We start from the raw sequence: 26,814 nt of genomic DNA on the forward strand, positions 1-26,814 counted from the left end.
CATACTGGATCTTTGGTTGCAGCATGCGAACTTTTTCGTTGTGGCATGCATGTGGGATCTAATTCCCTGACCAGGGATCAAACCCAGGCCCCCTGCATTGGGAGCACAGTCTTACCCACTGGACCACCAGGGAAGTCCCTTAACAGAATCTTTTGAAAAGTAGACATTTTTGGTTTTGATAAAATCAAATTTATTCGTGTATTTTTATGCTTTTGGAGTCATATCTAAGAAATTTTTTTCCTTCATCTAGAAGGAAACTTTTAGGTTTTACACTTAAGTTTATGATCCATTTTGAGTTAATTTTTTTTAACATCTTTATTGGAGTATAATTGCTTTACAATGGTGTTGAGTTAATTTTTGTATATGGTGTAAGGTGTGGATTCCAAGGTCACGGCAGGGGTGTGGGGGTGGTATATGTATATTCAACTGCTGTAGTACCTTTGTCCTCACAATATGCAAGTGAATGGTTTGCTGTGCCAAGCATTCTATTCACAAAGCAGAGGCCCTGGGGCTGGGTTTCCCCCACAGCATGGAGTTTGCCCACCCATTCTATTCCTTGACCTCTGTAGTGATCATCAGGATTTCCTTCTTTCTGTTTACTTTGGGTTTAATTTCTTCTTCTTTTTCTAGTTATTTAGTGTGGAAGCTGAGGTCGCTGATTGGAATAGTTCTAGAAATAGATAGCATTATCTAGTTTGCTCCAAATTTCTACTTATTTGTCTTGGCTGTGCTAAGTCCTTTCCTTTTCATATGAAATTTAGGGTCAGCTTGTCAGTTTCTACCAAAAACAGACCTGGTAGCATTTTGTTTGGAACTGCATTGAATCTGTGTATCAATTTGGGAAGAATTGACATCTTAACAATATTGAACCTTTCAGCCCATAAACAGCCCAGTTATTTTTGTCTTCTTCCTTTTCTCTCAGCAATATTTTATAGTTTTCACTATACAGGTCTATCATATCTCTTGCCAGCATTTCATAGTTTTGATGCTGTTGTAAATGGTATTGTTAAATTTCAAATTCTAATTGTTTATAAATAGAAATACAAGTGATATTGAACTTGTGTCCTGCATCCTTGCTAAACTCACTTTTTAGTTCTAATAGCTTTTTTGTAAATTATATGAAGTCTTCTACACCATGGTCATGTTTTCTGTGAATCAAAAGTTTTATTCCTTCCTTTTTACTCTAGATGCCTTTTATTTCTTTTTCTTGCCTAACTGCACTAGTTAGAACCTTTAGGAGAGTACTGGATAAAAGTGGTCTGAACAGAAGTCCCTATCTTGTTCCTGATCTTAGGTGGAAAGCACTGTCTTATACCGTTAAGTATAACATAACTCTGAGTTTTTTGTAGATGCCCATTATCGGGTTAAGGAAGTTCCCTTCTATTCCTGGCTCACTGAGAGTTTTTATTAGGAACGGATGTGGGATTTTGTCATATCCTTTTCTGCATCTGTTGAGATGATCATAGAGTTTTTGTCTTTTAGTTTATTAGGGTCATCACACTTTATTTTAGACTGCAGTCCACACAGTCTCTGTTACAGCTGCTCGGTGCTCAGTTGTAGCACAAAAGCAGGCCACGGGGCTAGCTTTCACATACAGCATGAAGTTTGCCAACCCCTGTTCTTCTATTCCTTATTCCTACAGTGATGTTTATTATTTCCTTCCTTCTGCTTACTTTGGGTTTAATTGGTTCTTTTTCTAAGGTGGTAGCTGAGGTCACTGATTTCAGACATTTCTTTTATGATCCAGTTACTTAGTGCTATGACTATTCCCCAAAGTACTGCTTTTACTCCACCCCCACAAATTTTAATATGTTTTCATTTTCAGTTAATTCAAAATATGTTCTAATTTCTTCATTGCTTTGTGGGTAATTTCAGTTTCCAAATATTTGGGATATTCCGGATGTCATTCTGGTCTTGAATTCTAATTTAGAAGAACCTACTTTTTTTTTTTTTTTTTAATTTAGTGGAGTAGAGTTGATTTATAATGTTGTGTTAGTTTCAGGTGTACAGCAAAGTGATTCAGTTAACGTATACATATATTCATTCTTTTTCGGATTCTTTACCCATATAGGTTATTACAGAATATTGAATAGAGTTCCCTGTGCTATACAGTAGGTCCTTGTTGGTTATCTATTTTATGTATAGTAGTGTGTGTATGTTAATCCCAAGCTCCTAATTTATCCCCCCTCCCCACATTTCCCCTTTGGTAACCATGTCTGTTTTCAAAATCTGAGTCTGTTTCTGTTTTATAAACAGAATTTGCATCATTTTTTAAATTAGATTCCACATATGAATGATATCCTATAATGTTTGTATTTCTCTGTCTGACTTACTTCACTTAGTATGATAATTTCTAGGTCCATCCTTGTTGCTGTAAACGGCATTGTCCTTTTTTATGGCTGAGTAATATACCATTATATATATGTACCACATGTTTTTTTTTTGTGTGTGTGTGTGTGGTATGTGGGCCTCTCACTGTCGTGGCCTCTCCCATTGCGGAGCACAGTCTCTGGAAGCACAGGCTCAGCGGCCATGGCTCACGGGCCCAGCCGCTCTGTGGCATGTGGGATCTTCCCAGACTGGGGCACGAACTCGTGTCCCCTGCATCAGCAGGCGGACTTGCAACCACTGTGCCACCAGGGAAGCCCAGTACCACATCTTCTTTATCCATTCCTCTGTTGATGGACATTTAGGTTGTCTCCATGTCCTGGCTATTGTAAATAGTGCTGTGTTGGGGTACATGTATCTTTTCAAATTATGGTTTTCTCCTGATATATGCCCAGGAGTGTGATTGCTAGATCATATGGTAGTTCTATTTTCAATTTTTTAAGGAACCTCCGTACTATTCTCCATAGGCTTATACCAGTTTACAGTCCTACCAACAGTGTGGGAGGGTTCCTTTTTTTCCACACCTTCACCAGCATGTATCATTTGTGGACTTTTTGATGATGGCCATTCTGACTGGTGTGAGGTGATACCTCACTGTAGTTTTGATTTGCATTTTTCTGATAATTAGTGATGTTAAACATCTTTTCATTTGCTTTTTGGCCATTGGTATGTCTTCTTTGGAAAAATGTCTATTTAGATCTTTTGCCCATTTCTTGATTGGGTTGTTTTTTATTTTTACATAGAGCTGCATGAGCTGTTTGTGTATTTTGGAGATTATCCCTTGTTGGTCGCTTTGTTTGCAAATATTTTCTCCCTTTCTGTGGGTTGTATTTTTGTTTTAAAGTTTCCTTTGCTGTGCAAAAGCTTTTTAAGTTTAATTAGGTCCCATTTGTTTATTTTTGTTTTTATTTTCATTACTCTAGAAGGTGGATCAAAAAAGATATTGCTGCGATTTATGTCAAAGAGCATTGTTTTGTTTTGTTATTTTATTTTTTGGTTGTGCTGTGCTGCTTGCGGGATCTTAGTTCCCCGACCAGGGATCGAGCCCAGGGCCCCGTGGCAGTGAAAAGCTAAGTCTTAACCACTGGACCACTAGGGAATTCCCTAAGAGTGTTCTCCCTATGTTTTCCTCTAAGAGTTTTTGCTCTCTGGCCTTACATTTAGGTCTTTGATCTGTTTTGAGTTTATTTTTGTGTATGGTGTTAGGGAGTGTTCTAATTTCATTCTCTTACATGTAGTCCAGTTTTCTCAGCACCACTTTTTCCCACTGTGTATCCTCGCCTCCTTTGTCATAGATTAATTGACCACAGGTGCCTGGATAGAAGAACCCACTTTATGGTGTTGAGTCCTCCTATCCAGGATCTGATCTTTCCATCTATTCCAGTGGTTTAAGGTTTTTCTCATTCAAGCATGTACAATGACTGTACAGACAGATAGTGGGGAGGTGCAGCAGCTTTAGGACAGCAGTTGCATCCAGGAAGGTTGAATGCAGTAGAACAGGGACTGCACTTTTATCCAAAATGTTGTAACAATGTTTTTAATACATCTGAATGTTTATGTAATACATATGAATGTTTCTTATGAAACTATTTTTCTATATCTTTGAAATATTTTATAGTTTAAAAAATACTTAAGGGCTTCCCTGGTTGGCGCAGTGGTTAAGAATCCGCCTGTCAATGCAGAGGACATAGGTTCGAGCCCTGGTCCTGGAAGATCCCACGTGCCGCGGAGCAACTAAGCCCATGTGCCACAACTACTGAGCCTGTACTCTAGAGCCCACGAGCCACAACTACTGAGCCTGTGCGCCACCACTACTGAAGCCCGAGAGCCTAGAGCCTGTGCTCCGCAACAAGAGAAGCCACCACAATGAGAAGCCAACTTACCACAATGAAGAGTAGCCCCTGCTCGACACAACTAGAGAAAGCCCAAGCGTAGCAATGAAGACCCAATGTAGCCAAAAATAAATAACAACAAAAAAACACTTAGAAATCAAGTTTAATAGAAAAGGACTTTTATTGCAAATACAGTGACTTCATATTACAGTAGTTTATTCTGATAAACCAAATGGCCATAATTTATGTATATTTTGGATATAAAACTATACTTTTTTTTTTTTTTTTTTTTAACATATAGTATACTTTCCAGTGTGATGACACTTCAATGAGGAAAAGATTGCATTCACAATAGAAACCATCCTCCCTGAGTCCACAGCCCTAAAATAACAAGCACTGTCCAAACATCCCTGCAGTGGAGCTGACCCTGACAAAGGGGCTTCCCCTCCTCTATCCCTCATTGCCAGTTGACAGTCACAGGAAGTGAAGCATTTCTGGAGTGTCTGTATCCACCCACTATGGAGAATGCCAGTAACTCAACCAGAGCAGCAACAGTGAAATGGCAGAACTGCAGAGCCCTGACTTTGCATTGTAGTCTCTGTAGCCAAGGTCAGAAGTAAAACATTAAAACTATTTTACCATTTACCTTGCTGACAGCTCCCATAACCTGTTTCACTAGTAAGCAGCAAATTTAGGAATTTTACCTAGAGACCACTAAAAAAATATATAGTCTTTTACAACATGTCTGTTTCCCCAGCATCTGGCACATAGTCGACCTTCATTAAACGCTTGTAGGGCGAACAGAGAGTCATAATCCTCATCTGTCCAGGGGTGTGCGGCCAATGAGCCATAGAAGTTATGGCATCACAGTGGTTTACTTTTAAAAGATGTTGTTTCAAAATGAACTCCAGGAAGAAAAGCAGTCTACACAGAGAGAGATGCTGAAGCGATCCTACTGAGTAGTTTGTTGAGAGCTCTAACTCTTTCTTCCAAGAATCGGGATTTTTTCTCAGCACCTCGTTGCTTCTCTTCAGTGACCTGAAGCGCTTTCGTTAGGTGAGCATTTTCCACATAGAGCTCCTTGAGCAGCAAATCAGATCGTGTATTCTTTTCAAACTGGACAGGGGAGAAAGCCACACTGCACTGTGAATCTAATGCAGAAATGCCACGCTACCAGCTTGCCCCTCCCAGTCTTCCATGTTGTTCAAACCACAGTTTGGGGATTCTTACAAAGTGGGAACAAATATTGGATGTAATGACAATTTTTGTTATCCTGGCAGGAGAGAGGAAATTGAGAATCTGATGAACTATGTGGTAGAGAAAATTTAAGGCAATTTTGCACAAATTGATTTTTACCGTAAAATGAAGACAAAAAGATCAAAATCTGTAGGCCTCAAGAAGAAAGGAAATTGTCAAGAGTACCCAAAATGTTTGGCTCATCTCAGTGTGCTCTGCAGGCCCATCCCATCACCCAGGACACAGTGAGGCACTATGGTCACCACACACACAGCAGCTGCAGGGGCTTCAGTGATGGGGACACAGGCCACACTAGTCAGGATGCTAAGACAGAGGGGTCCCAGATTTGCGCTTCGTGAGTCAGCACTAAATACATTCACTCAGGTAGTTAACTGAGCAGCTCCGTTGGCCAGGTGCTGCCCTAGCAACAGCCCTGCTCTCACAGGGCATGTACTCCAATGGAAGGAGACAGACGAGAACCAAGCACGCAGTGTTGGATGGTGGGACTCGGTGGTGGACCAGTGTCGGGTGGTGGGACCTGCTAACAGAAAACCCGGGAGGGGACACACAGCTGAGACTGAGGTGAACAGAGAGGGCTTCTCTGTATGCTGACATTTGGACAGAGATCTGAATAAAGCACCGGGTAAGTCAGTGAGGCCGTCTGGCATGAACATTCCACGCAGAGCTGGCACGTGGCCAGGAGGCCTGTGAGGAAGTCAGGGCTGCCGTGCTGGCTGGGCAGGGGGCCAAGGGGAGGGGAATAGGTCCTGCAGAACCTTGAAGGCCCTTGTAAAAACTGCCTTTTACTCTGAGGGATGTGGGAAGACTGGAGGTTTCTGAGCGGAGGAGGGCCAACACCTCCGTCACATTTGAAGATGACTGTTGCCGCTGAAAGCACATCAAAGGAAACAAGGACACCAGCTGTTAGGACCCAAGGGATGGGGGCTCTGTATCCCACGCTGAAGGCCTAGCAGGAGGAAGAGATGGGAAGGGGTCCATCAGGACTCCAAGGTTTTGGACTTGGGTGGGCAGGTGAGAGCACAGACAGCTCTGAAGGGACTCCCGTAAAGAGGAGCAGAGAGCTGGTAGGACCAGGGCTCTGGAAGGTGCTGTTGAGACCAGGCTCCAGAGGAAGGAAGGGCTGGGGCGGCGGGGAGGGGACACAGGCACATGCATTTTTGGGGGGCACTTCTGGTCTTCCAGTGAAACAAGTGCAGAGCACAGCTGAGGGGAGAGGTGCTGGAGGTCAGAGACAGGAGGGAAAGGGCCCACTGGAGAGGCCAGTAGGGGCGGCGAGGGTATAGTTGGGACAGCTCCCCGGCCACCCTGGCACCTCCACGTGCAGGAGCCTCAGGATTCACCTGGGGTTTGGGTTGAGGTTTTGCCAGGAGTGACTGGGGTGTCACCGAGTCTGACTGCTGGGAAGGAACGTGAGGACCAGGGACAGAGAGGGTGGGAGGATGGCAGTGCCGGCAGGGGAGGGGCTGCAGAGATGCGGGGGTGGTCAGGAGCGGGTGGCCTGCACAGAGTGACGCTGCCCGGGGACCCGCAGCTCCGGATGCCGCAGATGAACCATACTTGACTGCTATGTAAGAAAAGTATTTCTACAGATTCTCATGTTTCATTTCCTGTGGCTCCAAGTAGAACTTTTAGGGCAGCAGTGGCCTCTCTCTCTCCTCTCCCCCTCTCAGCGATTCCACAGGACATGGGGTTCTCGTGGGTTATGTCTCCCTGATCAGCTACTTGAATGCCCAAACGAGGCATCGTCACTCACCTGCTCTTTCAGCTCACACACTTTCTCTTGGAGGAGCGCTTCCACGTTCTTCAAAATCATTTCCACCTCCTCCACCCGCTCTTCTGCGGCTTTCAGCTGTTTTTCATGTGCTTCCTGCACAAAAGGAGGTTAGGGATGAACACTGTACATTTTAAAAAGAATCATCGCGGGTTTATTTACTTTAGAATGGAAATTAGCTGAAGTGTGCAAATCTCAGCGTGTGGATAACCTGTCATCCGTAGAGGGGTGGTTAGAAATGTCTCACAAGCCACAAAGCTGCATTTCTCATTGTAGTCTAAGCAGATCAACAGACTTCTTTGTGCGAGGATTTGTCCTTTGAGTCCTAAATGACTCAAAGGCGAGTTTCCCCAAACACGTTAGTCTTTCTGAAGGATTTCTGACTAAATTTCTTTGTTTTGTCAATAATCTCTCACAGCTTAACTGTCTCTCCAGCATAACGTTTTTGCATAATGCTGAAAGGCTGTTCTTCATTAGAATTTGTGTTTTACAAACGTCGAATTTCACCCACCTTTGCAGGCTTGCGCCAGTTCCTCCCCTGTGAAGGTGCCTCACCCTCTGCCCCCCACACCCCCACCTCACAAACTCTGAGGACCAAGATGTGCCCCGCAGGCTTACACTTTAAGGTGCTCACTCACTGGTTCCTGTGAGGGTGCTTTGAGGTGGGAACCGCTGCCACCAGAAGTTGACAGAAACGGAAGCACAGAGAGGTTAACTGGCCTGAGGTCACTTGGCTGGGGTGGTGCAGCCAGGATCCAGATCCCTGCAGTGCGTGCTCTGAGCCGCTGTCCTGCTGCCCTTTGAGGCTGCGACTCTGCTTCTATGTGTCTAGACGCCTAGGGCAGCACCTGGCACACGGCCGGGCTCCCCAGGTCTGTGCTGTCACTGCGCTGACCTCTTGTCTGCCCACCCCCCACGCCCTGGCTACCTTTAAACATGCTGACCACAGCCCACCTCAGGATCTTGGCACCTGCCTGTACTCTCACAGGGCTACACAAGCAGGGACACTGCCCGTCACCTACCTCGCGGCCCCTCTATCACCATCTTTCAGGCCTGGAAGTGGAGACCGTGTGTGTGGCCGTGTGGCTGGCTGCAGACACATGCAGCCCGGAAGACAGACTGGGGGGCTTCGGGGGGCCTTCTGGGTCAGCTGCTCAATGCCCCCCAGTTCTCAGGGAAAGTTGGGTCCCATAGCTTCCAGAAACCAGTCCTCACGTAATGGGACATCTGCGGGGCCATCTTCCCCTGGGCACCTGGGCAGCTTTTGGCTAAGTCACCAGAGAGCCAACCTTACCCTCCCCGTCACCCTCAGCCGGCCCTTGGGCCCCTGTCCTCACCCGTTCCTCCTCCTGGAGCTGCCGAGCCGCCTGCCGCTCCCCTTCCAGCAGCTGCTGCAGCTCAGCCACGCGGCCCCGAGGCACCAGCTGCTCCATCTGCTCCTGCAGCCGTTGGACCTCGTGGGCGTGCTGGGACCGGGCCAGCCTCAGCCTCATGGCGGCCCCGTACAGCTGCCCGGGGAGAAGGCACCCAGTGTTGTGGTGACTGCCCAGAGCTACCGGGTCACTACCAGACACGGAAGACTGCATCCCTACCTTTAAGGTCACCCCACAAAGGAAGTGTCTGCAGCAAAACCCACGATTCCTAAGGAGCCCGTTTAGCTGAATTCTGACGCCAAAACTCCATTCAGCTGGCGCTTCGGCACAGTGAGAGCCAGGAAGGCCTGCCTGTATTCCTCCACGTGACCTCCCGCCGGATTACGTAACCTTCTGTCATGTTTACCTTCCGGGTACATTACTGGGGTGTATTTCCTTTAATACTGTGACCCACGCCAGCTGTGTATGGCAGCCTTCCTCTAAGTGAAGAGTTCACGCTCCTGACACCTGGCTGCGGCCGGGGTCCCAGAGGTGGGTTACACAGTGATCAGCGAGGGGCTGGGAGCAGGTGTGGATGGACCTCAGCACCCTCTCCCTGGGCACAGAACCCACTGGGTCGTTGGTACCAAGCTGTCCAGAGCCTGGCCACTTCCCCTGACGGACCACCTGGGAGGCCAGATCTCAACACCACTTACATCACTTGGACTCTGGCAGCTTAGTCTGGAACACACAGAACTTCCCTCTGAGACCCCACAGACAGGAGAGGCAACAGCTCTGCCAGGGGTCCTGCCGAGGGCAGGTTGGAGAGGAGGGCGCCGGCCATGCCAGGCAAGAGCGAGGCTGTGAGCCCGCAGCCCCACTTCCCTCACTGTCCCGTGTCACTGCGTGTCTGAGGGGCCACCCCAGGCGGTTCTCCAGGACGGGTCCCCCCAGAGACACACCCGTACACACAGGTCCAGCAGGGCAGCTACCATGCTCTTTGGGATGAAGAGAGGGGAGGATAGTTCTCACACACCCTCCACCAGATGTAGCCTCCTCCTGACTTTCGAGATTCAGACGGTCACTCTGCAGTCACTCCGGCCCGTGTCTGAGCCCCCGCCCGCCCGAAAGTGCTATTCACACCCCCTGCCCAGGTTCCTCGCCGCCCGCTCTCCACCTGGCTGGGTGGTACATCAGCACCGCCCAACTGAGTGCCCTGAGCGGGTACCCTCCTTGTGAAGTGAGGTGCGGGTGGAGGCTGGGCTGCCTCCGGAGAGCCCTGCTCAACTGCCATGTGAGAAGGGGGACGTCCCCAGGAGAGCAGTGGGGCCACTGCAGCCGGGAAGCCAGGGCCTTCACGTTCTGGATGCTGGGGCGGGGCAGCGAGCCCCTCAGACAGCAGCGCTCCCTGCCCTGAATTCAAGCTGGACCGGCAGGATGTGGGGAAGTGATATTCAAAACTCCCGGGCACCGGCCTCAGAAGCCTAGCCACCTGTATGCTCTTCTGGGGGTGCCTGGTTGCTGCACCACGAGAACCCCATGCCGTGGAGAGGCTGGTGCGGGTGCCCCTGTCCATGGCACCCCTGTAAGTGCCCTCTTGGACGCCTGGCTCCCCTGCTTGACCTGTGACCTTGGAACCACTCATGGCGCACCGGTGACCACTCCCTCCCTCCCCCTTTGCTCTGTGTGCACCTCACCTCCGCACACCCAGAGGGTCCCTAGGTGCCCTGGAAGCTCCTTACTTCCCTTCTCCACACTTTCATCCAGGTGTGTTTCACGGGGGTCCTCGTCTAAATCACAAAAGGGGACTCCAGCCCATGTCACAGCAGCCTGCTGAAGTGCAGTATCTCCTGCCTGTGACGGCAGCTGAATGTTGGGCAGCCCAGCAGGCACGGAAACCTCTGGCAGCCCAGCCCTTCTGCCAGCAGATGGATCTGACTCCTTAGCCTTGAAGGCTCAATCTAGTCCAGGCAACTTCTCCGGGTTCCTTTTGCACTAAAAATAGAGAAGGGAGCCCCCAGGCCGTGGCGGCACCTCGGGGAAAGTGCCTGCTTACAGCAGGGGGCTGAGCCCACGGGAGCCTGACAGCACCTCATAAGGCCCCGGTGGGGGGTCCCGCACCCAGACTGACCTCTCTGCAGCCCCGGGCCATCTGAGAAGTGACTGTTCACACCAGGGGACCACAACCAAGTCCAGGAGTCAGGCCAGGGGCCACTGGGGAACCTGGTACAAAGGCTGGCCAGAGGCATGCGGGTTAGAGACCCTCTCCCACGGCCCTTTTCCCGCTGCTGTACCCTGGCCCTCCAAGCACACCCCAAGTCTGAGTCCACACTGGGCCCGTGGCCCTCAGGGCACCTCACCCCATCACCTCCCTTCTCCTGCTCGAGCTCCTCAGAAGAACCAGCCCTGTGTCCCTGAACCTCACGCTGTCAGGCACCCGCCGTCCCCCCTGGGCCCACTCTGCTCACATCTGTTTGTCCCAGACGGCGAACTCCCTGCCTCCCCTGAGCCTGGTGAGCGCTGGACAAATGCTGCGGCAGGAGAGCAGGTGGAACACCCACAGGTATGTGACACCTGGGTTCCACTGGGGGCGCGGAGCTGGGGCACCTCGGGGCTTGCTCTGCCCTGTTAGCCTGGACCTCAGAGGCCACCTGCCGCGTTCCCTGGCCCCTCCATCTGTAGAGGGCACACCTGGAGGCACTGCTATGGCCTCCTCCCCTCGTGAGGAATAGGCACAGCTCTTCACATGGCTCATTCGAGTTCAACCCGACCCTGGACTGAGCCTGACTCAGTCCCGGGCCTGGCAGGTGCCCAACTAGCCGGGTGACCTGAGGCAGACCAACGATGCCCCTGGCTGGACTAGTCCCGGCCAGGCTGTCAGAGGCAAGGCTGACCCCTCCCGGGCTGGGACCACCGCGCACACCCACCTGGTCCCGACTCTCTTCGAGGGCCTCTCTCAGCTGTGACTGTGCCAGTCTCAGGCTCTGACGTTCCTGAGTCACGTGTTCAAGTTCAAGTTCAAGTTTCTGGATTTGGTTATCCTGTTTTTTAAAAATCAATTTCACAAGTATAAGAAGTATCTTAGCAATGTGATACATGTTTAATGCAGAAACTTCAGAAAAGCAAAAATTACAAAATTCAGCTCATCCGTGATCCCAGCAGCCCGAGGACCACACCCGACGTTCTGCTGTATCTCCTGGCCCTCCCTCCACACGCACGGACTTCTGTCACTAAGAGGTTGTATGCTGTGCTTTCCCCCTCTTATTATATCTTGAGTGTTAAATACTTTTCAAGAACATGGTTTTTAATGGCTGCACCATCATTTACTAATTCAATACTGTTGATGATTCAAAGCTGATTCCAATTCTGTTTTGCTATTATAAATACCACAGCAGTAAAAATACTTCCAGCTAAGTCCGTACACAATGCTCAGTAAAGTTCCCACTAGCAGAATCGTGAAGCCAGAGCACACGGACGTTCTTGATGCTCTTGATGTATATTTTGCCATATTGTCCTCCGGAGAGGTTGTACCAACTTACTCTCCTATCATCAGGATTTAATTCCTTTCTACTACTTTTTCTAGATACCAGGCTTCGTAAAAGCTGCTGAAGTCCATATATTTTCAGGGCTTGCTTGTTAAGTCCCTCACTTTACCTCCAGGCACATCAGGGCTGTTCCTGATCTGTTTAAGGCCAGCCTGTCTGCCCTTCCCTGCCCCGCCGGCCACCCACCTGCAGCTCTTCCCGGCACACCGCCTCCTCCAGTCTCTGTGTCAGCAGCTGAACAGTGATGTGATTCTTCTGGCTCTGGGCCTGGTGGGTAGAGGCCTCCTCTCCCAGCTGCAGGACCCTGTGGTTGAGCTGGGACAATTCATCCTTGCATTTCTGACTCTAGAACAAAAAGGGATAAAACAGATGAAAAAGTTATTGTTTTTAAACCAACAGCATTCCAGTGGTCCTCAACCAGGGACACTCTTGCTCCCCGAGGGATGCTTTGGCAATGTCTGGAGACCATTTTGGTCATCACAGCTGGTGGGGTAGGGTTACTACTGGAAACTAGTGGGTGAGGAGCTCAGCGTCCCCAGAGTGACGGGCTCTCAGGCCACAGGGCAGAGGATGAACTCTGGTCCATCCAAGAAGCAGCAGACTGGGCACCAGGGGCGCTCACGGCCCATCAACACCCATCCACTGCTCTGAAGAACTGGTATGGTTTTCTTGTTTCTCCCACGGTTATTTCTAACATTATCTTAAGCAATTTGAAGGGGAAAAAAACCCTCGTTATACTTGAGGCACGTGACTCTCTTCAAATCATTGCCATTAAACACAAAACCGAGGCTCTCGGTGGGGGGAGCACACTGATAAGATCGCCCACTTTGCAGGCAGCGGATGCTGGACCCCGGGCGGTGCTGCCTGGGATGCAACAGCAGCCAGCAGGTGACACACGGAATCCAACCGGGTGTCACACACCTTCACACAAACCACGTTTCGCTCATCTGCTTTTCCCCAGCAGCCGCTCTGGAGGCCGAGGGTCTGCAGCCCTCCGTGCCTCAGAGCCGTGTCCACGCCGTGTCCACGCACAGCTGGTGGGCGCGTCACTGTCGCCCCAGGGCCAGGTGTTCCCACCACATCAGCCAGGCGCAGGAAGAAGCAGGCTGGGGCGAGAGCTATGGGTCTCTCCGGGGACAGCAGAGGTCTGAGAAGCCAGAGGTGACAAAAACACTCCCAGAGGACTTCCCTGGTGGTGCAGAGGTTAAGAATCCACCTGCCAGGCTGCACTGAATGCATCTGGTTGTGCCTTACACACACACACACTCACTCACACACACACACACACACACACACAGAGGCATAATGATTGACTGCTTAGAACGAGTTCCTCTAGGATTACCTTTTTTTCTCTAAATTAGTTTTTTCTTTAAATTTAACCTTCAGTTTTGAGTCACTTAGTTGGCTGTTGCCTCATATGATTCTTTGGTTGTCTCCCAGTGATGCCAGATGGGGTCAGCACAGCCCCAGGTCCTGGTTGCTAATGCTTATAAAATACCACCCACCCCCACAAAGGAGAATCATTTAAGAGTTCTTTGGACTTCATCTTCAAAAGTAGCCAAAGAATTCATGTGACAGGTTATCCCAGAAAATCTTTTGCAGTTAGTGAAATTAGGGTATAACTAAGAACATTCGGAATACTACACACACAGTTTAGGTGATCTTGGTATAGTGGTGGGACAGCAGTAAAGTAATTAACATGTACTTGCTCTGCTGGGGGAGACTAAAGGGAAAGAGGTGTTCAGCCTAGAAAAACATTTCTCAGTGGATTTCCTATGAAGTCAATGTGTCTTGGGTTTAACTTTGAAACATATTAAAACATTTAAAAACTTACTAGCATTTGTGGATTTCAGATTGAGACCCATGTAAAAGCAGTGTTTTATTCTGTGAAAAAAAAAAAAAAAAGAAAGAAACCACCAGCTGACGCAGGGGACATGGGTTCGATCCCTGGTCTGGGAAGATCCCACATGCCGAGGAGCAACCAAGCCCGTGGACAACACCTAATGAGCCTGCGCTCTAGAGCCCGTGAGCCACAACTACTGAAGCCCGCACGCCCTAGAGCCCACACACCGCAGCTACTGAAGCCCATGCACTCAAGGGCCCACGTGCCGCAACTATGGAGCCCGCGGGCTGCAACTACGGAAGCCCGCGCTCCTACAGCCTGTGTTCTGCAACAAGAGAATCCACCACAGTGAGAAGCCCAGACACGCAACGAAGAGTAGCCCCCACTCGCAACAACTAGAGAAAGCCCACGCGTAGCAACGAAGACCCAACACAAAAATAATAATAATAATAAAATTTAAAAATTAAAAATAAATAAAAACACTCCCAGAGAGAGTAAGAGCTCAGCAAGGTGTCAGGACACAAGGTTGGCAGGTGAAAATCCACTGTACTTCTATGTCCTGACAGTGAACATGCAGAATCCCATGTGAAAAACAGAACACCATTTCTGGCTTCTGGTCTGGCCTGTAAAGAGCTTGGAAGTCGTCACTCCCATCCTCCCAACAAGAAAAAGCTGAGTAACTGAAAACTCAACCACTCTTCTGAGACCCATCAGAGAACTGAGGCCACAGGGCAAATCAATGCCCTGAAAACTGGAGAGAGGGGCAAAGAGAGTCACAGCTCACCAGGAGCTGATGGCTGGAGCCCGAAACAAAGTAAAGTGGCTACTGTGGGCGGAACTGTGTCCACAAACTCTCGGCTGTGTCTGGAGACAGGGCTTGCAGCAGGTAATTAATTAGGTTAAATGTGCTCACGAGGTGGGGTCCTAATCTGATAGGACAGTGACTTTATGAGAAGACACAGTGAGAGGGCATCGTCTGTAAACCCGGAAGAGCCTCGCCAGAACCAAGTCAGCCCTGCCTTGATCTTGGACTTCCGGCCTCGAGAACTGTGAGGCAATAAAACTCCTGTGGTTTAAGCCACCTGTCTGTGGCATTCTGTATGGAGGCTGAGCAGACTAAGACAGTGACCATTTTGAAGTACACAGAGCGTTCTGTTCTCCTGCCCTCAAGGGAAACGTCCTTTTTCCAGATCAGAACCAGCGTGGGGAAGGGGATACCCAACTGCAGCCCCCTCTAACCTTTTGGACTCAGTACACACCTATCAGGGTGGCTAAAATAAAACAGTGACAACACAAGTGTGGACAAGGATGTGGGGAAACTGGATCAAGCACACATTGCTGGCAGGAACGGAAACTGTTACAGCCACTCTGGATAACAGTTGGGCAATTTCTTATAAAACTAAACACGCAACTACCATACAACTCAGCAACTGCTCTCCTGGGCATTTATCCCATGAAATGAAAACCTATAACCACACAAAGACCTGCCTGAGAATGTTCACGGCACCTCTGTGATAGCCCCAAACTGGAATCAGCCCAGCCGTCCTTTAAAAGGTGAGCATTAAAACAAGCTGTGGGCAACTTCCCTGGTGGTCCAGTGGTTAAGACTCCGTGCTCCCAAGGGCCCGGGTTCGATCCCTGGTCAGGGAACTAGAGCCCGCAGGCCACAACGAAGATCCCGCGTTCTGCAGCTGAGACCAGGCGCAGCCAAATAAAGAAATAAATATTAAGAAACAAACAAAAAAAAACAAGCCACGGGACATCAATGCCTTGGAATAGTGTCCAGCGACAGGGAGAAGCTAAGCGGGGACACACAGCCGGGAATTATGATGTGTGAGAAAAGGCAGCCCCAAAGTTCGTATTCTGTTTTCCTTTTGTATCGCATTTTGAAATGACACAATTTTGGAAATGAAGGGCAGTTAGTGGTTTTCAGGGGTTAGGGGCTGGGGTAGGTGGGCAGGAAGGCGGGGGGGTTTGGTTATGAAATGTGAAGGATCCTTGTGGAGCTGGAGCTGTTCAGTATCTTGACTATGGTCGTGGAGACACAAACCTACACAGGGGATAAAATTGCATAGAACTTGACACACACACGAGTACACAAGTAAAACTGGGGAAGCCCGAGTAAGGCCCATGGATTGTATCAATGTCGACATCTTGGTTGTTGATATCCATTATGGACTGATCCCTGCCAATTCACATGTTGAAGCCCAAACCCCCAATACCTCAGAGTGACTGTATTTGGAGATGGGGTCTTCAAAGAGGTGATTAAGGTAAAATGAGGTCATATGAGTCCAATATGATGGTGTCCTAATAAGAGATGAGGACACAGACACATCCGAGGGACGACCATGTGAGGATACCAAGGAGAGGACAGCTGTATACAAGCCAAGGAGAGAGGCCTCAGAAGAAACCAGCCCTGCCCTGATCTTGGACTTCTAACCTTGAGAACTATGAGGAAATAAACTTCTGTTGTATAAGCCACTCACTCTGTGGTACTTTGTTATGGCAGCCCTAGCAAACTAACACAGATATATTATACTATAGTTCCATAAAATGTTACAACTGGAAGAAACTGGACAAAGTGTATTTCTCTGTAATATACTTCTTATAACCACCTGGGAGTCTGCAATTATCAATACTAATGTCAATTTAAAAAAGAATTAAAAAACAAAAACAAAAACAAGAATGATGCATCCCAGCTTCTGTGCTTCACTCCAAAAGCCAGTAAGTGAGACCAAGCACAGAAGGCATTTACTTATGGGGCAAAGGGAGACCAGGGTGAACGTCAGTGCTGAGTGAGACAGGGCGTTTACCCGCAGGGTAAAGGGATTAAGCAAATAGTTAAGTAAATCTATTGAAGATGAGGAAACCAGGTTTTTCATTGCTAGAGGCAAGAGTTATAAATATGGAAAGGGAGAAAACTAGAATTATCCCTGTGATGTTGGAATTGCAGATAAGAGTTTGAATGCATGGTTTTCAGTAGGGAGATATATAAATAAATATACCTGAAACCATGTGCGTGTGAGCATAATAAATATATGTATACACTCCCTAGCTCTATGCACTAACTCCACCTGGACATAGCGATGCCCCAGGAGCCGTGAGCATTCCTAGTGCCCAGATCTTGGTCTCTAAATACCATTCAGAACTAAAAGTCACCAAGGGTTCCTTGGAGAAATGACTGCTTCCAGGACTGGGGCAGGGAAGTACTAGATGAACCTGGAATATCGTGGGGCACCAGAAAGTGAGGAAGTGTGCAAAGAATGACCAGGACCTGTCAGGAGGACCCAGAAGTCACCCTGAGGGGGCTCTTATTGGCCAAATCTGGGACAATTTGAGCATGAAAATAAACACTGGGTAACATATGAGTAACCCATTGAAGAAAACAGGAATCTATGATAGTAACATAATGATGAATAAATAAATGGAGGGCTTCCCTGGTGGTGCAGTGGTTAAGAATCTGCCTGCCAATGCAAGGGACACAGGTTCGAGCCCTGGTCTGGGAAGATCCCACGTGCCGTGGAGCAACTAAGCCTGTGAGCCACAACTACTGAGCCTGTGAGCCACAACTACTGAGCCTGTGCCCTAGAGCCCGTGCTCCTCAACAAGAGAAGCCACCGCAATGAGAAGCCCGCGCACCACAACGAAGAGTAGCCCCCGCTTGCTGCAAGAAGAGAAAGCCCGTGTGCAGCAATGAAGACCCAATGCAGCCAAGAATAAATAAATTAATTAAAATAAATAAATAAATGGAGAGAAGAAAAAGCTCTTCCTTACACTAGAACACCAATTAACAAATATAAAAGGAAGCTGGGATTAGTCACCAACTGGCCACCATCACAGTAATAACTGACTCCACCAAGAAACAGAGGGTGATAAAACAAGGGGGTGAGAATTTGATGGAAGAACAAGATATTCACATCATATCAAAGCATTTCCCCATAAAATATTCAGTAATTACCAAGGGGAAAGTAACTTTGTGGAGAAGCCTGACCAACACCACCTGACCGAGAATCTAAGCTGACGTCACTAATGCTTGTGTCCCCGGACTGGAAGGGGTGAGAAGGACACAGCATCACTTTGGGGATATTCACACATAATCTGAATCCAATCACAGGGAAGCACCAGATACACCGAAACAACCACTTGTAACCTTCAAAAGCGCCAGGTCCTAACAACAAGGACAGGTGGACTGAAGCCACATGAGGTCCTGGGCTGGCTGATGGGGCAGTTTCATAGTCACACTGATTTCCTATTTTGGGGTGGGAGAGGGCTGAAGCGTCAGCAACTCACTCTCAAATCTTTCATAACAAAGTTCTGTGCTTCCTTGCTGTAAGCTTGAAATTATTTCAAAATAATGGAAAAGGGAGGGTGGCATCAGCTTCATGCCAGGTGTCAGTACTTCACCTGTGTGCAGAGCTCTTCCATCTCAGAGCAGGCCTTTTCCTTCTGTCTCTTTAAAACCTCAACTTCCTTCCTGTTGAAGAAGCAAAGTTAACAGTATCACTGACCACTCATCGCTCACGGTCACCTTGGCGGCTTGGATTTGTACACCTGCTCCTGGTACCCTACAGCCACTGCTCCGTCACTGTCCTATGCTATTGCTGCTGCTGGTCCAATCGGATCCCAGCTTCGGAACCAGAGGAACGCTGACAGCACTGTAAGAACAAACCCTCCATGACGTTCCTCAATCACACACGTTAATCTCTCTCTAGCACATGCGACTGCTCTTCACACCCAGCAGCATAAACACCAACACAGGCTTACATTCACTGACATCTGAGGTCAAAGGGGTCCCAGCACCAAACTTAGGGGAAAATGGTTCCTGGAGGGAAAAATCCTGCAGATTTCAGAACTGCTGTAACGTAACAGCGATCGCTTATTGACCATCCACTTAGGATCCCAGGCTTTCATCATCAGGCACTTTAATCAAATCAACACTGCATTCTCGGCAGTTTAGAGCTGAGCTCATCTTGAACGTCGTTTTAAAAAAAGCCAAACAAGGATGAGGCTCTGATAGTGAAAGCAGAAATCCACTGACGGGCATCCCGAGCCTCCACCACAACACACACACACACACACACACACACACACACACACACACACACACACACACACACACACACACACACACACACACACCAAGCCTCCACCACAACACACACACACACACACACACACCCCAAGCCTCCACAACACACACACACACACACACCCCGAACCTCCACCACAACACACACACACACACACACACCCCAAGCCTCCACCACAACACACACACACACACACACACACCCCAAGCCTCCACCACAACACACACACACACACACCCCGAACCTCCACCACAACACACACACACACACACACCCCAAGCCTCCACCACCACACACACACACACACACCCCGAACCTCCACCACAACACACACACACCTCTCCTGCCTCAGTGCTCAGGCCCCCGACCCCTGACTCTGACTCACTGAAATCGACAGACCAGGAATGAACCTTGGCGAAAAGCACAGCTGAAACCATTATCAGGACAAGAACAAATGTGCTGCAGCTGGTGGCGGTGGTGCTGACCTGGCACCTCCTACTCTGCGAGCGAGGAGCTCAGGAAGGAAGGTGGCTGCTGACATCCGCAAGGAGGCCCGAGCCCCGCTGTGCCTGGCAAGGCTGGTCAGAGGGCAGCACGGCTCTCCTGGAATGCGGGTTACCTGTGAACACGTCCCACTTTCTACAGCAATGCCTCCTAAGCTTACTCTACGAAGAGCAAGCCCTGTCAGGGACCGGGGTCAGGGTGGGACCACTGAGACGGCCCTTACCTCTGTGCAGCCTCTGTCCTTTCTGCAGCTTCAAGCTCTTGCTGGATCCTTGCCAGCTCATTTTTCAAAAACGTGTTTTCTTCAGAAAGCCTATCCAACTTGATTCTGCATGAGAAATTTAAGAAAGGAAGAAGAGTGGGAACTCTAGAAGCTGGTCACCCCCACGCACTCCAGTCTTGCAGTGACCCTGCAGCCACACTTCCCCTTCCTTAGATGAGGGCACAGGACACGACTTCCTTCGCTTTCCTGTATCCCGTGTTAACCTGCTCTGGTTTGCATCTCCCAAGAGATAAGCTATAGAAGACAAAGCTTTCTTAGCTTCTAAAACGGCCACACAATCAACAACTCCCTGGTGTATTGAGCACCTTGGTTCTTCGTGTTCACAGCTGGCCTGTTCCTGCATCTTATAAACTCCACTGAAATGTGAGTGTGCCCATGGCTGGCACCAGTGCAAGATGCTGGGTGAGTCCTCGCAAGGTCATTGCAAGGAGAGTGGCCACCCCCTCCACCCAGGGGACTCCAGCACAAAGCTGAGGAACACAAGGACTGGGGAGGCCGGATCCCAAGGGAAGAGTGCCGCTATCCTACACCCTGAGGTCAGTACCAGGAGGAGCCTGGGACGATGCCCGTATCAGTGGACAGAGGGCGACCTGATACCACATGGAGCCTTCAGGGGGAAAAGCAAGTACGGACAGTGGCTGCTGGGACCGAGTCTTCCCGGAGCCCTCCCTGGCTTCTGATGCTCTTAGAGTCTCCCTGGGAAGGTAACCCCATCGATGTGTGACACACGAGCAACTGACCAGTAAAGATCACGGGGAGGCAGCCTGAAACCCACGCCTGCTGCCCAGAGAGTCTATCCTTAACGCATGTTGGTCTTGCAGACATTTATTCCCCTAAACAGGTCTCTACCTGGCATTAGCTTCTTTTCTCTCTAAAAGTACTCAAAGCCACATGACCTCATATGTTCATGTATTATTCTTATAATGTCAAGCATAAGTATCTCCTTCATAAGCATAAGTACCACTTCATTTTTCCTCATGAGGAACTAGAGAGAAAAATAAAGACATAGAAGTCAACGGAATTTTAAAAGCAGCAAAGGGTTTCAAGCAGGGGAGTGACACAAATGAGGTCTGTGTTTTGAACTGTCATTCCGGCTCCAGGATGGAAAACAAATTGATTCAAGGCAGTTGTGTGTGTGTGTATGTGGTTGGCAGGGGATTCTGCCTCCAGCTTCCTGGACCTCAAATTAGATGGCAGCTGCTCCACCCCAGCTGCCCACACTCACCAAATAACCAGAGCAAAGCTGATCATCTAGTGCGTGATGTCCTCACAGAAGGTAATGGAAACCTCCAGGGGTCCCCAAACAAAAAAACCCCGGAAGCTGAAACCAAAGCCATGAGCATTAAGCAACACAAAAATGGGGTTACCCTGAGGCCAGCACCTACACCAGTGTGGAGAAACCACACCATGGATACATGCACTGGGCCAGTTCCCTGGAAGAGGTTAAAGTGGTCTCAGATTAAGAGGCTCCCAACTCTTGGCAAAAGCAAAACACATCCTTTCTGCAGGGAGCACCCTCTACTACAGCTCCCAAGATTCCCAGAGATAAACATCACGTAAGCATGAGCTCACAATTAAAGATCATCACAATATACGTGGAAAAGGACCACCTATGAGAGTCAGAAGAAGCCAGAACAACAGAATTAGATCCTGTAGGAACCTCAGATACTGGAATTATCAGACACAAACTAAGGATAAATATTATGAAATGTTTACTTAACTAAAAGATGGAAATTTTAAAAAGGACAAGCAACAAGAAGCTATCAAAAATGATCAGACAGGACTAACTAAACAGAATTTTGGAAAAAAGTCAATGTCAAAAGAAAAATTCACTGGCAGAATGTGCCATAGACAGAAAAGAAGTCAGAAGTAATGAAAGAGAGGTTAAGAAATGGAGGAAGAAGGATGCTCAACATCACTAATCATTAGAGAAATGCAAATCAAAACTACAATGAGGGGCTTCCCTGGTGGCGCAGTGGTTGAGAGTCCGCCTGCCGATGCAGGGGACACGGGTTCGTGCCCCGGTCCGGGAAGATACCACATGCTGCGGAGCTGCTGGGCCTGTGAGCCATGGCCGCTGAGCCTGCGCGTCCGGAGCCTGTGCTCCGTAACAGGAGAGGCCACAACAGTGAGAGGCCTGCATACCACAAAAAAAAAAAAAAAAAAAAAAAAAAAAACCAAAAAACTACAATGAGGTATCACCTCACACCAGTCAGAATGGTCATCATCAAAACAACTACAAACAATAAATGCTGGAAAGGGTGTGGAAAAAAGGGAACCCTCTTGCACTGTTGGTGGGAATGTAAATTTATACAGCCACTGTGGAGAACAGTAATGGAGGTTCCTTAAAAAACTAAAAATAGAACTACCATACGACCCAGCAATCCCATTACTGGGCATATACCCTGAGAAAACCATAATTCAAAAAGAGTCATGTACCACAATGTTCACTGCAGCTCTATTTACAACAGCCAGGACATGGAAGCAACCTAAGAGTCCATCGACAGATGAATGGATAAAGAAGATGTGGCATATATATATAATGGAATATTACTCAGCCATGAAAAGAAATGAAACTGAGTTATTTGTAGTGAGGTGGATGGACCTAGAGTCTGTCATACAGAGTGAAGTAAGGCAGAAAGAGAAAAACAAATACCATATGCTAACACATATATATGGAATCTAAAAAAAAAAAAGGTTATGAAGAACCTAGGGGCAGGATGGGAAAAAAGACATAGACCTTCTAGAGAATGGACTTGAGGACACGGGGAGGGGGAAGGGTAAGCTGGGACAAAGTGAGAGAGTGGCACGGACATGTATACACTACCAAACGTAAAATTGATAGCTAGTGGGAAGCAGCCGCATAGCACAGGGAGATCAGCTCGGTGCTTTGTGACCACCTAGAGGGGTGGGATAGGGAGGGTGGGAGGGAGGGAGACGCAAGAGGGAAGAGATGTGGGGATATATGTATATGTATAGCTGATTCACTTTGTTATAAAGCAGAAACTAACACACCATTGTAAAGCAATTATACTCCAATAAAGATGTTAAATAAATAAACAGATAGATAGGTAGATAGAAAGAAATGGAGGAAAAGTGAAAAGACCTAACATCATCCATCCAGTTGTAGAGGACAGTGAGGGGAGAAGCAATATTTTACAAATGATGGCTGAGAGTTTTTCATAGGACACAAATCTACACATTCAATAGACAATGTTTTCTAAGTAGGATAAGTAAAAAGAAAACCACACCTATGTCCTACGACCCAACAATTCCATTCTTACGTACACCAGCACCCAGAACAAAAAATGGGGCTCCCCAAAGCCCCCAAGGGTTGCCACTATCCTGACTTGGAAAAGTGACCCCTGGGGGACTTGTGCTGGGGACACAGATGTGTCCAATTCATCAACAATTCTTCCAACTGCACACACGTGTGTATTTTTCTTGTGCATATAACACTTTAATAAAAAGTTAAAGTGAAAGAATACACACCTAAACATACCAAAGAAAAACCATAGAAGATGGAAAAGTTAATAGCAGCCAGAGGATACAACTCAGATCATCATTCTCAGGTTCTAGGGTTCAGTCCCTAGGACCTGAGAACGAGCTGTTTCATGGCAAAGGGGAATCAACGCAAGAGTTAAGGCTGCTAATTTGCTGACCTTAGACGGGAAGAGTGTCCTGGACTGTCCAGGTGGCCACAAGGCTCCTCAGCTGCAGAAGAGGAGGCGGAAGAGTGGGCGTCAGGATGGAGTGGGGGGAGGACCAACCAGTCACTGCTGGTGTTAAAGAAGGAAGGGGCCGGACCAAGGAATGTAAGGCCTGCAGGTTCTCCTCCAGAGCCTCGGGCAAGAAAGGCAGCTGCTGACACCCAGATTTTTGCCCAGTTGTACCCACTTCTAACTTCTCGGCTCCGACACTGTGAAATTTTAAATCGTGATGCTTTAAGCCTCTGACTTTGTGGTAATTCATCACAGCAGCAATAGGAAATGGACGCTCACACAAGGCAGCAACGGTTGGATGGAGCAGACTGCCCAGGTCAAAGGGCAGAGGGCAGCCCTTTGACTGCTCATCTAAGTTCCTGCTCCTAGGAAGACCATCCTTTAGAAACAGGGGAGAATTGGAGACATTTTCAGATCAACAAAAAACTGAGGGAATTTCATCCAAAGAGAGTTTCACTAAAGGCCACACATCAGAGGAAAGAAGATGGTTCCATAAAGAGGGCATCTAACCAAGCATCCAAGCTGAGGGCCGTTCAGCAAAATGCCTGGTCTGGATTCTTCAAAAATGTCCATGTCCAAACCCCCAGAAACAATCTACCAAAACTGACTCAGGAAGGAACAGAAGAGCTGAACAGACCTGTAACTGGGGTTACAGGCGCCGGAGCATGGAGCCTCCCCGGAGCCCCACCTGGGCGGGGTGGGGCAGGGCGACGAGGCGGCTGAAAGCTCCAAACACCTGTCTCGCTCCCGGCTGCACCCCCGGCTGTGCTGGCACATGGCAGTGCCCGGGAAACAGCGTCCAATGATGCAGACCCCACTGAGACTCAAACTGTGACTTTAGCTATGGGGCCAACAGGACAGGGCCGGCAGCGGGGCAGGAGGAGAAGAGAGAGGGACAGGACAGCCTGCTGGGCCTCGAGGCTGGGGCTGGGGTAGAGAATTTGGACAGCACAGGGCTGGGCTCACGTGTCCGTCCACTGAGACAGACAGCAGAGTGGGATTCTGGGCGCTGGGCTGCATCTGTGCTGAAGGCCCCTGTGTGTGCCTGGAGCCTACTGTGAACTCGCGTGTGCGCTGGGTCTGAAACCAGCCTGTCAGCAGCAGCCCAGATAGTAGACGTGTGTCCACACATTCACCTCGGGCTCTGTGCCGCTTGTGTGGCCCAGCACCACCTCTGCTTCATGGTGGAGGGAATTCAGAAGGCAGGCCACCACAACCAAGGTTCCACGTCACCTGGGACACCCATCTCTGAGGCAGGGGCAGAGTAAGGTCTAGATGGTAGTAAATGGTCCAGGTACCTCAGGGAGGAGTGAGGGGGGTCTGGGGTCAGAGCCCGGGGCTTCTGGCTATGCTAATGTTTTCTTCTTTCTCTAGCTGGGAGGTGCACTGACATTTAATCCTTTTGGTTTATCATAAATCCCACGTAACCCTTTTATTCAGTGAAGCAGCCTGCCCATGGTCACCCGGCAAGCAGAAGCTGGCGCCTCAGCCGGACACACCCGTGTCTGTGGCGAGCCGGCGTCACCTGCCTGGACGAGTGACACGACACGTCACGGAGCCTCTGTCTCCACGGGACCTTGCAGGTGTGCTGTGCGGGGGTTAATGGGGCCAAAGACACTGCACGCAGAGCAGTAACCACATCACACGGCCGTGCATGGCCTGCAAGTGCCTGCATCACCTCTGCAGCACCTGGAAAAGCCCTTCTAGAATATGGGACTCCTGAGATGGCGCGTGTGCCAGCCTGAGCCCCCGGGGGTCCGGGGAGGAGGGCCAAGCTGCACACCTGGGCGCTCCCCTCACCTGCCCACACACCAATGTCTCCGGCCACCTCCCCACCCTGAGGCTCCCCTGAGGGATCTCGAGGCCCCCAGCCTCCCAGCGGAGCCCAGAGGACAGGCGTGTGGGCCCTTCTCGTGTAACACAAAAGACCATGTTCCGGTTTTCCAAACTATCCCTTTTTCTCCTTTGCTCACACATCTCAGCTTTTTCAAGAACCCCACTGACCCAGACTAGTGGCCTTTCCTGTTATTTTGGGGCTTTTAGGCCTTTTATCCACTTCCCCAAGGACCATGAGATGACAGACGATGGAGACCGTGTTGCCCTTGCTACCAGGCGAGTCAGAGGCAGGAGGTAAAGTGAGTCAAAATTCTACAAAGCAGAGGGCTTCAGGGCCTAAGCGCTAGTTAATACGTATTTTTGAAGTCAGAATCTTTGGGACTTCCCTGGTGGTCCAGTGATTAAGACTTCCTGCTTCCACTGGAGGGGCACGGGTTCAATCCCTGGTCGGGGAACTGAGATCCTGCGTGCCGCATGCGCAAAAAACCAAAAAGTCAGAATATTTGTACAATAGCCTATTCTTTCGGGGCTCACGTGTCTGCATCAACAAGAACCACTCAGGTAACAGCCACTGTGATTCTGAGCAGTTTGCCCAAATCCAATTTCAAATTCGGGTTCCGAGCAAGAAACCCTGGCTGCGAAATCCCAAAAGGATGCAGCGCCGGACCTGACCCGCTGCAGCGCCTCCTCCAGCTGGTCTCTCTCCTGGGTCAGCTGCCGCGCGTGGCCCCGCTCCAGCTCCACCGCCCGCTGCAGCTGGTCCCGCAGGCCTCGGACCACCTCCTGCGACTCCTGGTGCAGCATCCCCAGCTCGGCCTTCTGACCCTGCAGCACGCCAACCTCGAGCTTGAAGGCCCGCTCCAGCTCCTTTCTCTCCTCCGCAAAGGCCCTTTTCATCACCTCCATCTCCCTTTCATAGTAATTCACCTGGGAAAAGAAGCGTGAGTGATGTCAGCCAGGGGCCCCTAAACATGATCTACCTGATGATACAAGGCTGCCCAGCACAGCATCCAAAGAGCGGGGGGCCCGGCCTCAACAAGGTGCTGGGGCCTGTGAAAGGCTCCCCAGGGCCCGTGCAGCCACCTGCTTCTGTCACGTCCCGTAACCTTCACTGTGGCCTAGGGGGGCAGGCCTGGCAGGCGCAGAAAGGCTGCTTGCTGGGGGCCGAGCTGGGCTGGGTGCCTGGCAGCAGCAGCAGGAGGGCAGAGGGGGGACAATGCCCACCGCGAGGCCGCAGTGCCTCTGAACCCCCTGGAGACCTGGTGGGCAAGGCCACAGCAGGAGCCCAGGGGCAGGACCGCAAAGGAGAGGTGGCCCCACCTTGCTGGCAGTGACACGTGACAAGACGTGGGTACCGTCCCTCAACAAAACCCACCACAGTTGGGTCATGG

At 49.4% G+C, this 26,814-nt stretch overlaps 1 protein-coding gene across 3 annotated transcripts in view; it reads right to left on the minus strand.

The window, feature by feature from the left end:
• Positions 1–4,365: 4,365 nt before the first annotated feature.
• NINL (ninein like) overlaps positions 4,366–26,814 on the minus strand; it is a 136,426-nt gene continuing 113,977 nt past the window's right edge. For all 3 annotated transcript variants that reach the window (XM_067013839.1, XM_067013838.1, XM_059037584.2), the window contains exons 16-23: positions 26,091–26,350; positions 19,806–19,910; positions 18,393–18,462; positions 12,332–12,490; positions 11,528–11,641; positions 8,586–8,756; positions 7,231–7,344; positions 4,366–5,336 (exon numbers count right to left, since the gene is read on the minus strand). In XM_067013839.1, the coding sequence (XP_066869940.1) occupies positions 5,145–5,336; positions 7,231–7,344; positions 8,586–8,756; positions 11,528–11,641; positions 12,332–12,490; positions 18,393–18,462; positions 19,806–19,910; positions 26,091–26,350 (1,185 nt within the window). In that variant the 3' untranslated portion in view covers positions 4,366–5,144. The remainder of the gene's footprint in view (positions 5,337–7,230; positions 7,345–8,585; positions 8,757–11,527; positions 11,642–12,331; positions 12,491–18,392; positions 18,463–19,805; positions 19,911–26,090; positions 26,351–26,814) is intronic.

This window comes from Kogia breviceps, chromosome 14 (genome assembly GCF_026419965.1).
Source record: "Kogia breviceps isolate mKogBre1 chromosome 14, mKogBre1 haplotype 1, whole genome shotgun sequence".
Taxonomy (NCBI): Eukaryota; Metazoa; Chordata; class Mammalia; order Artiodactyla; family Physeteridae; genus Kogia; species Kogia breviceps.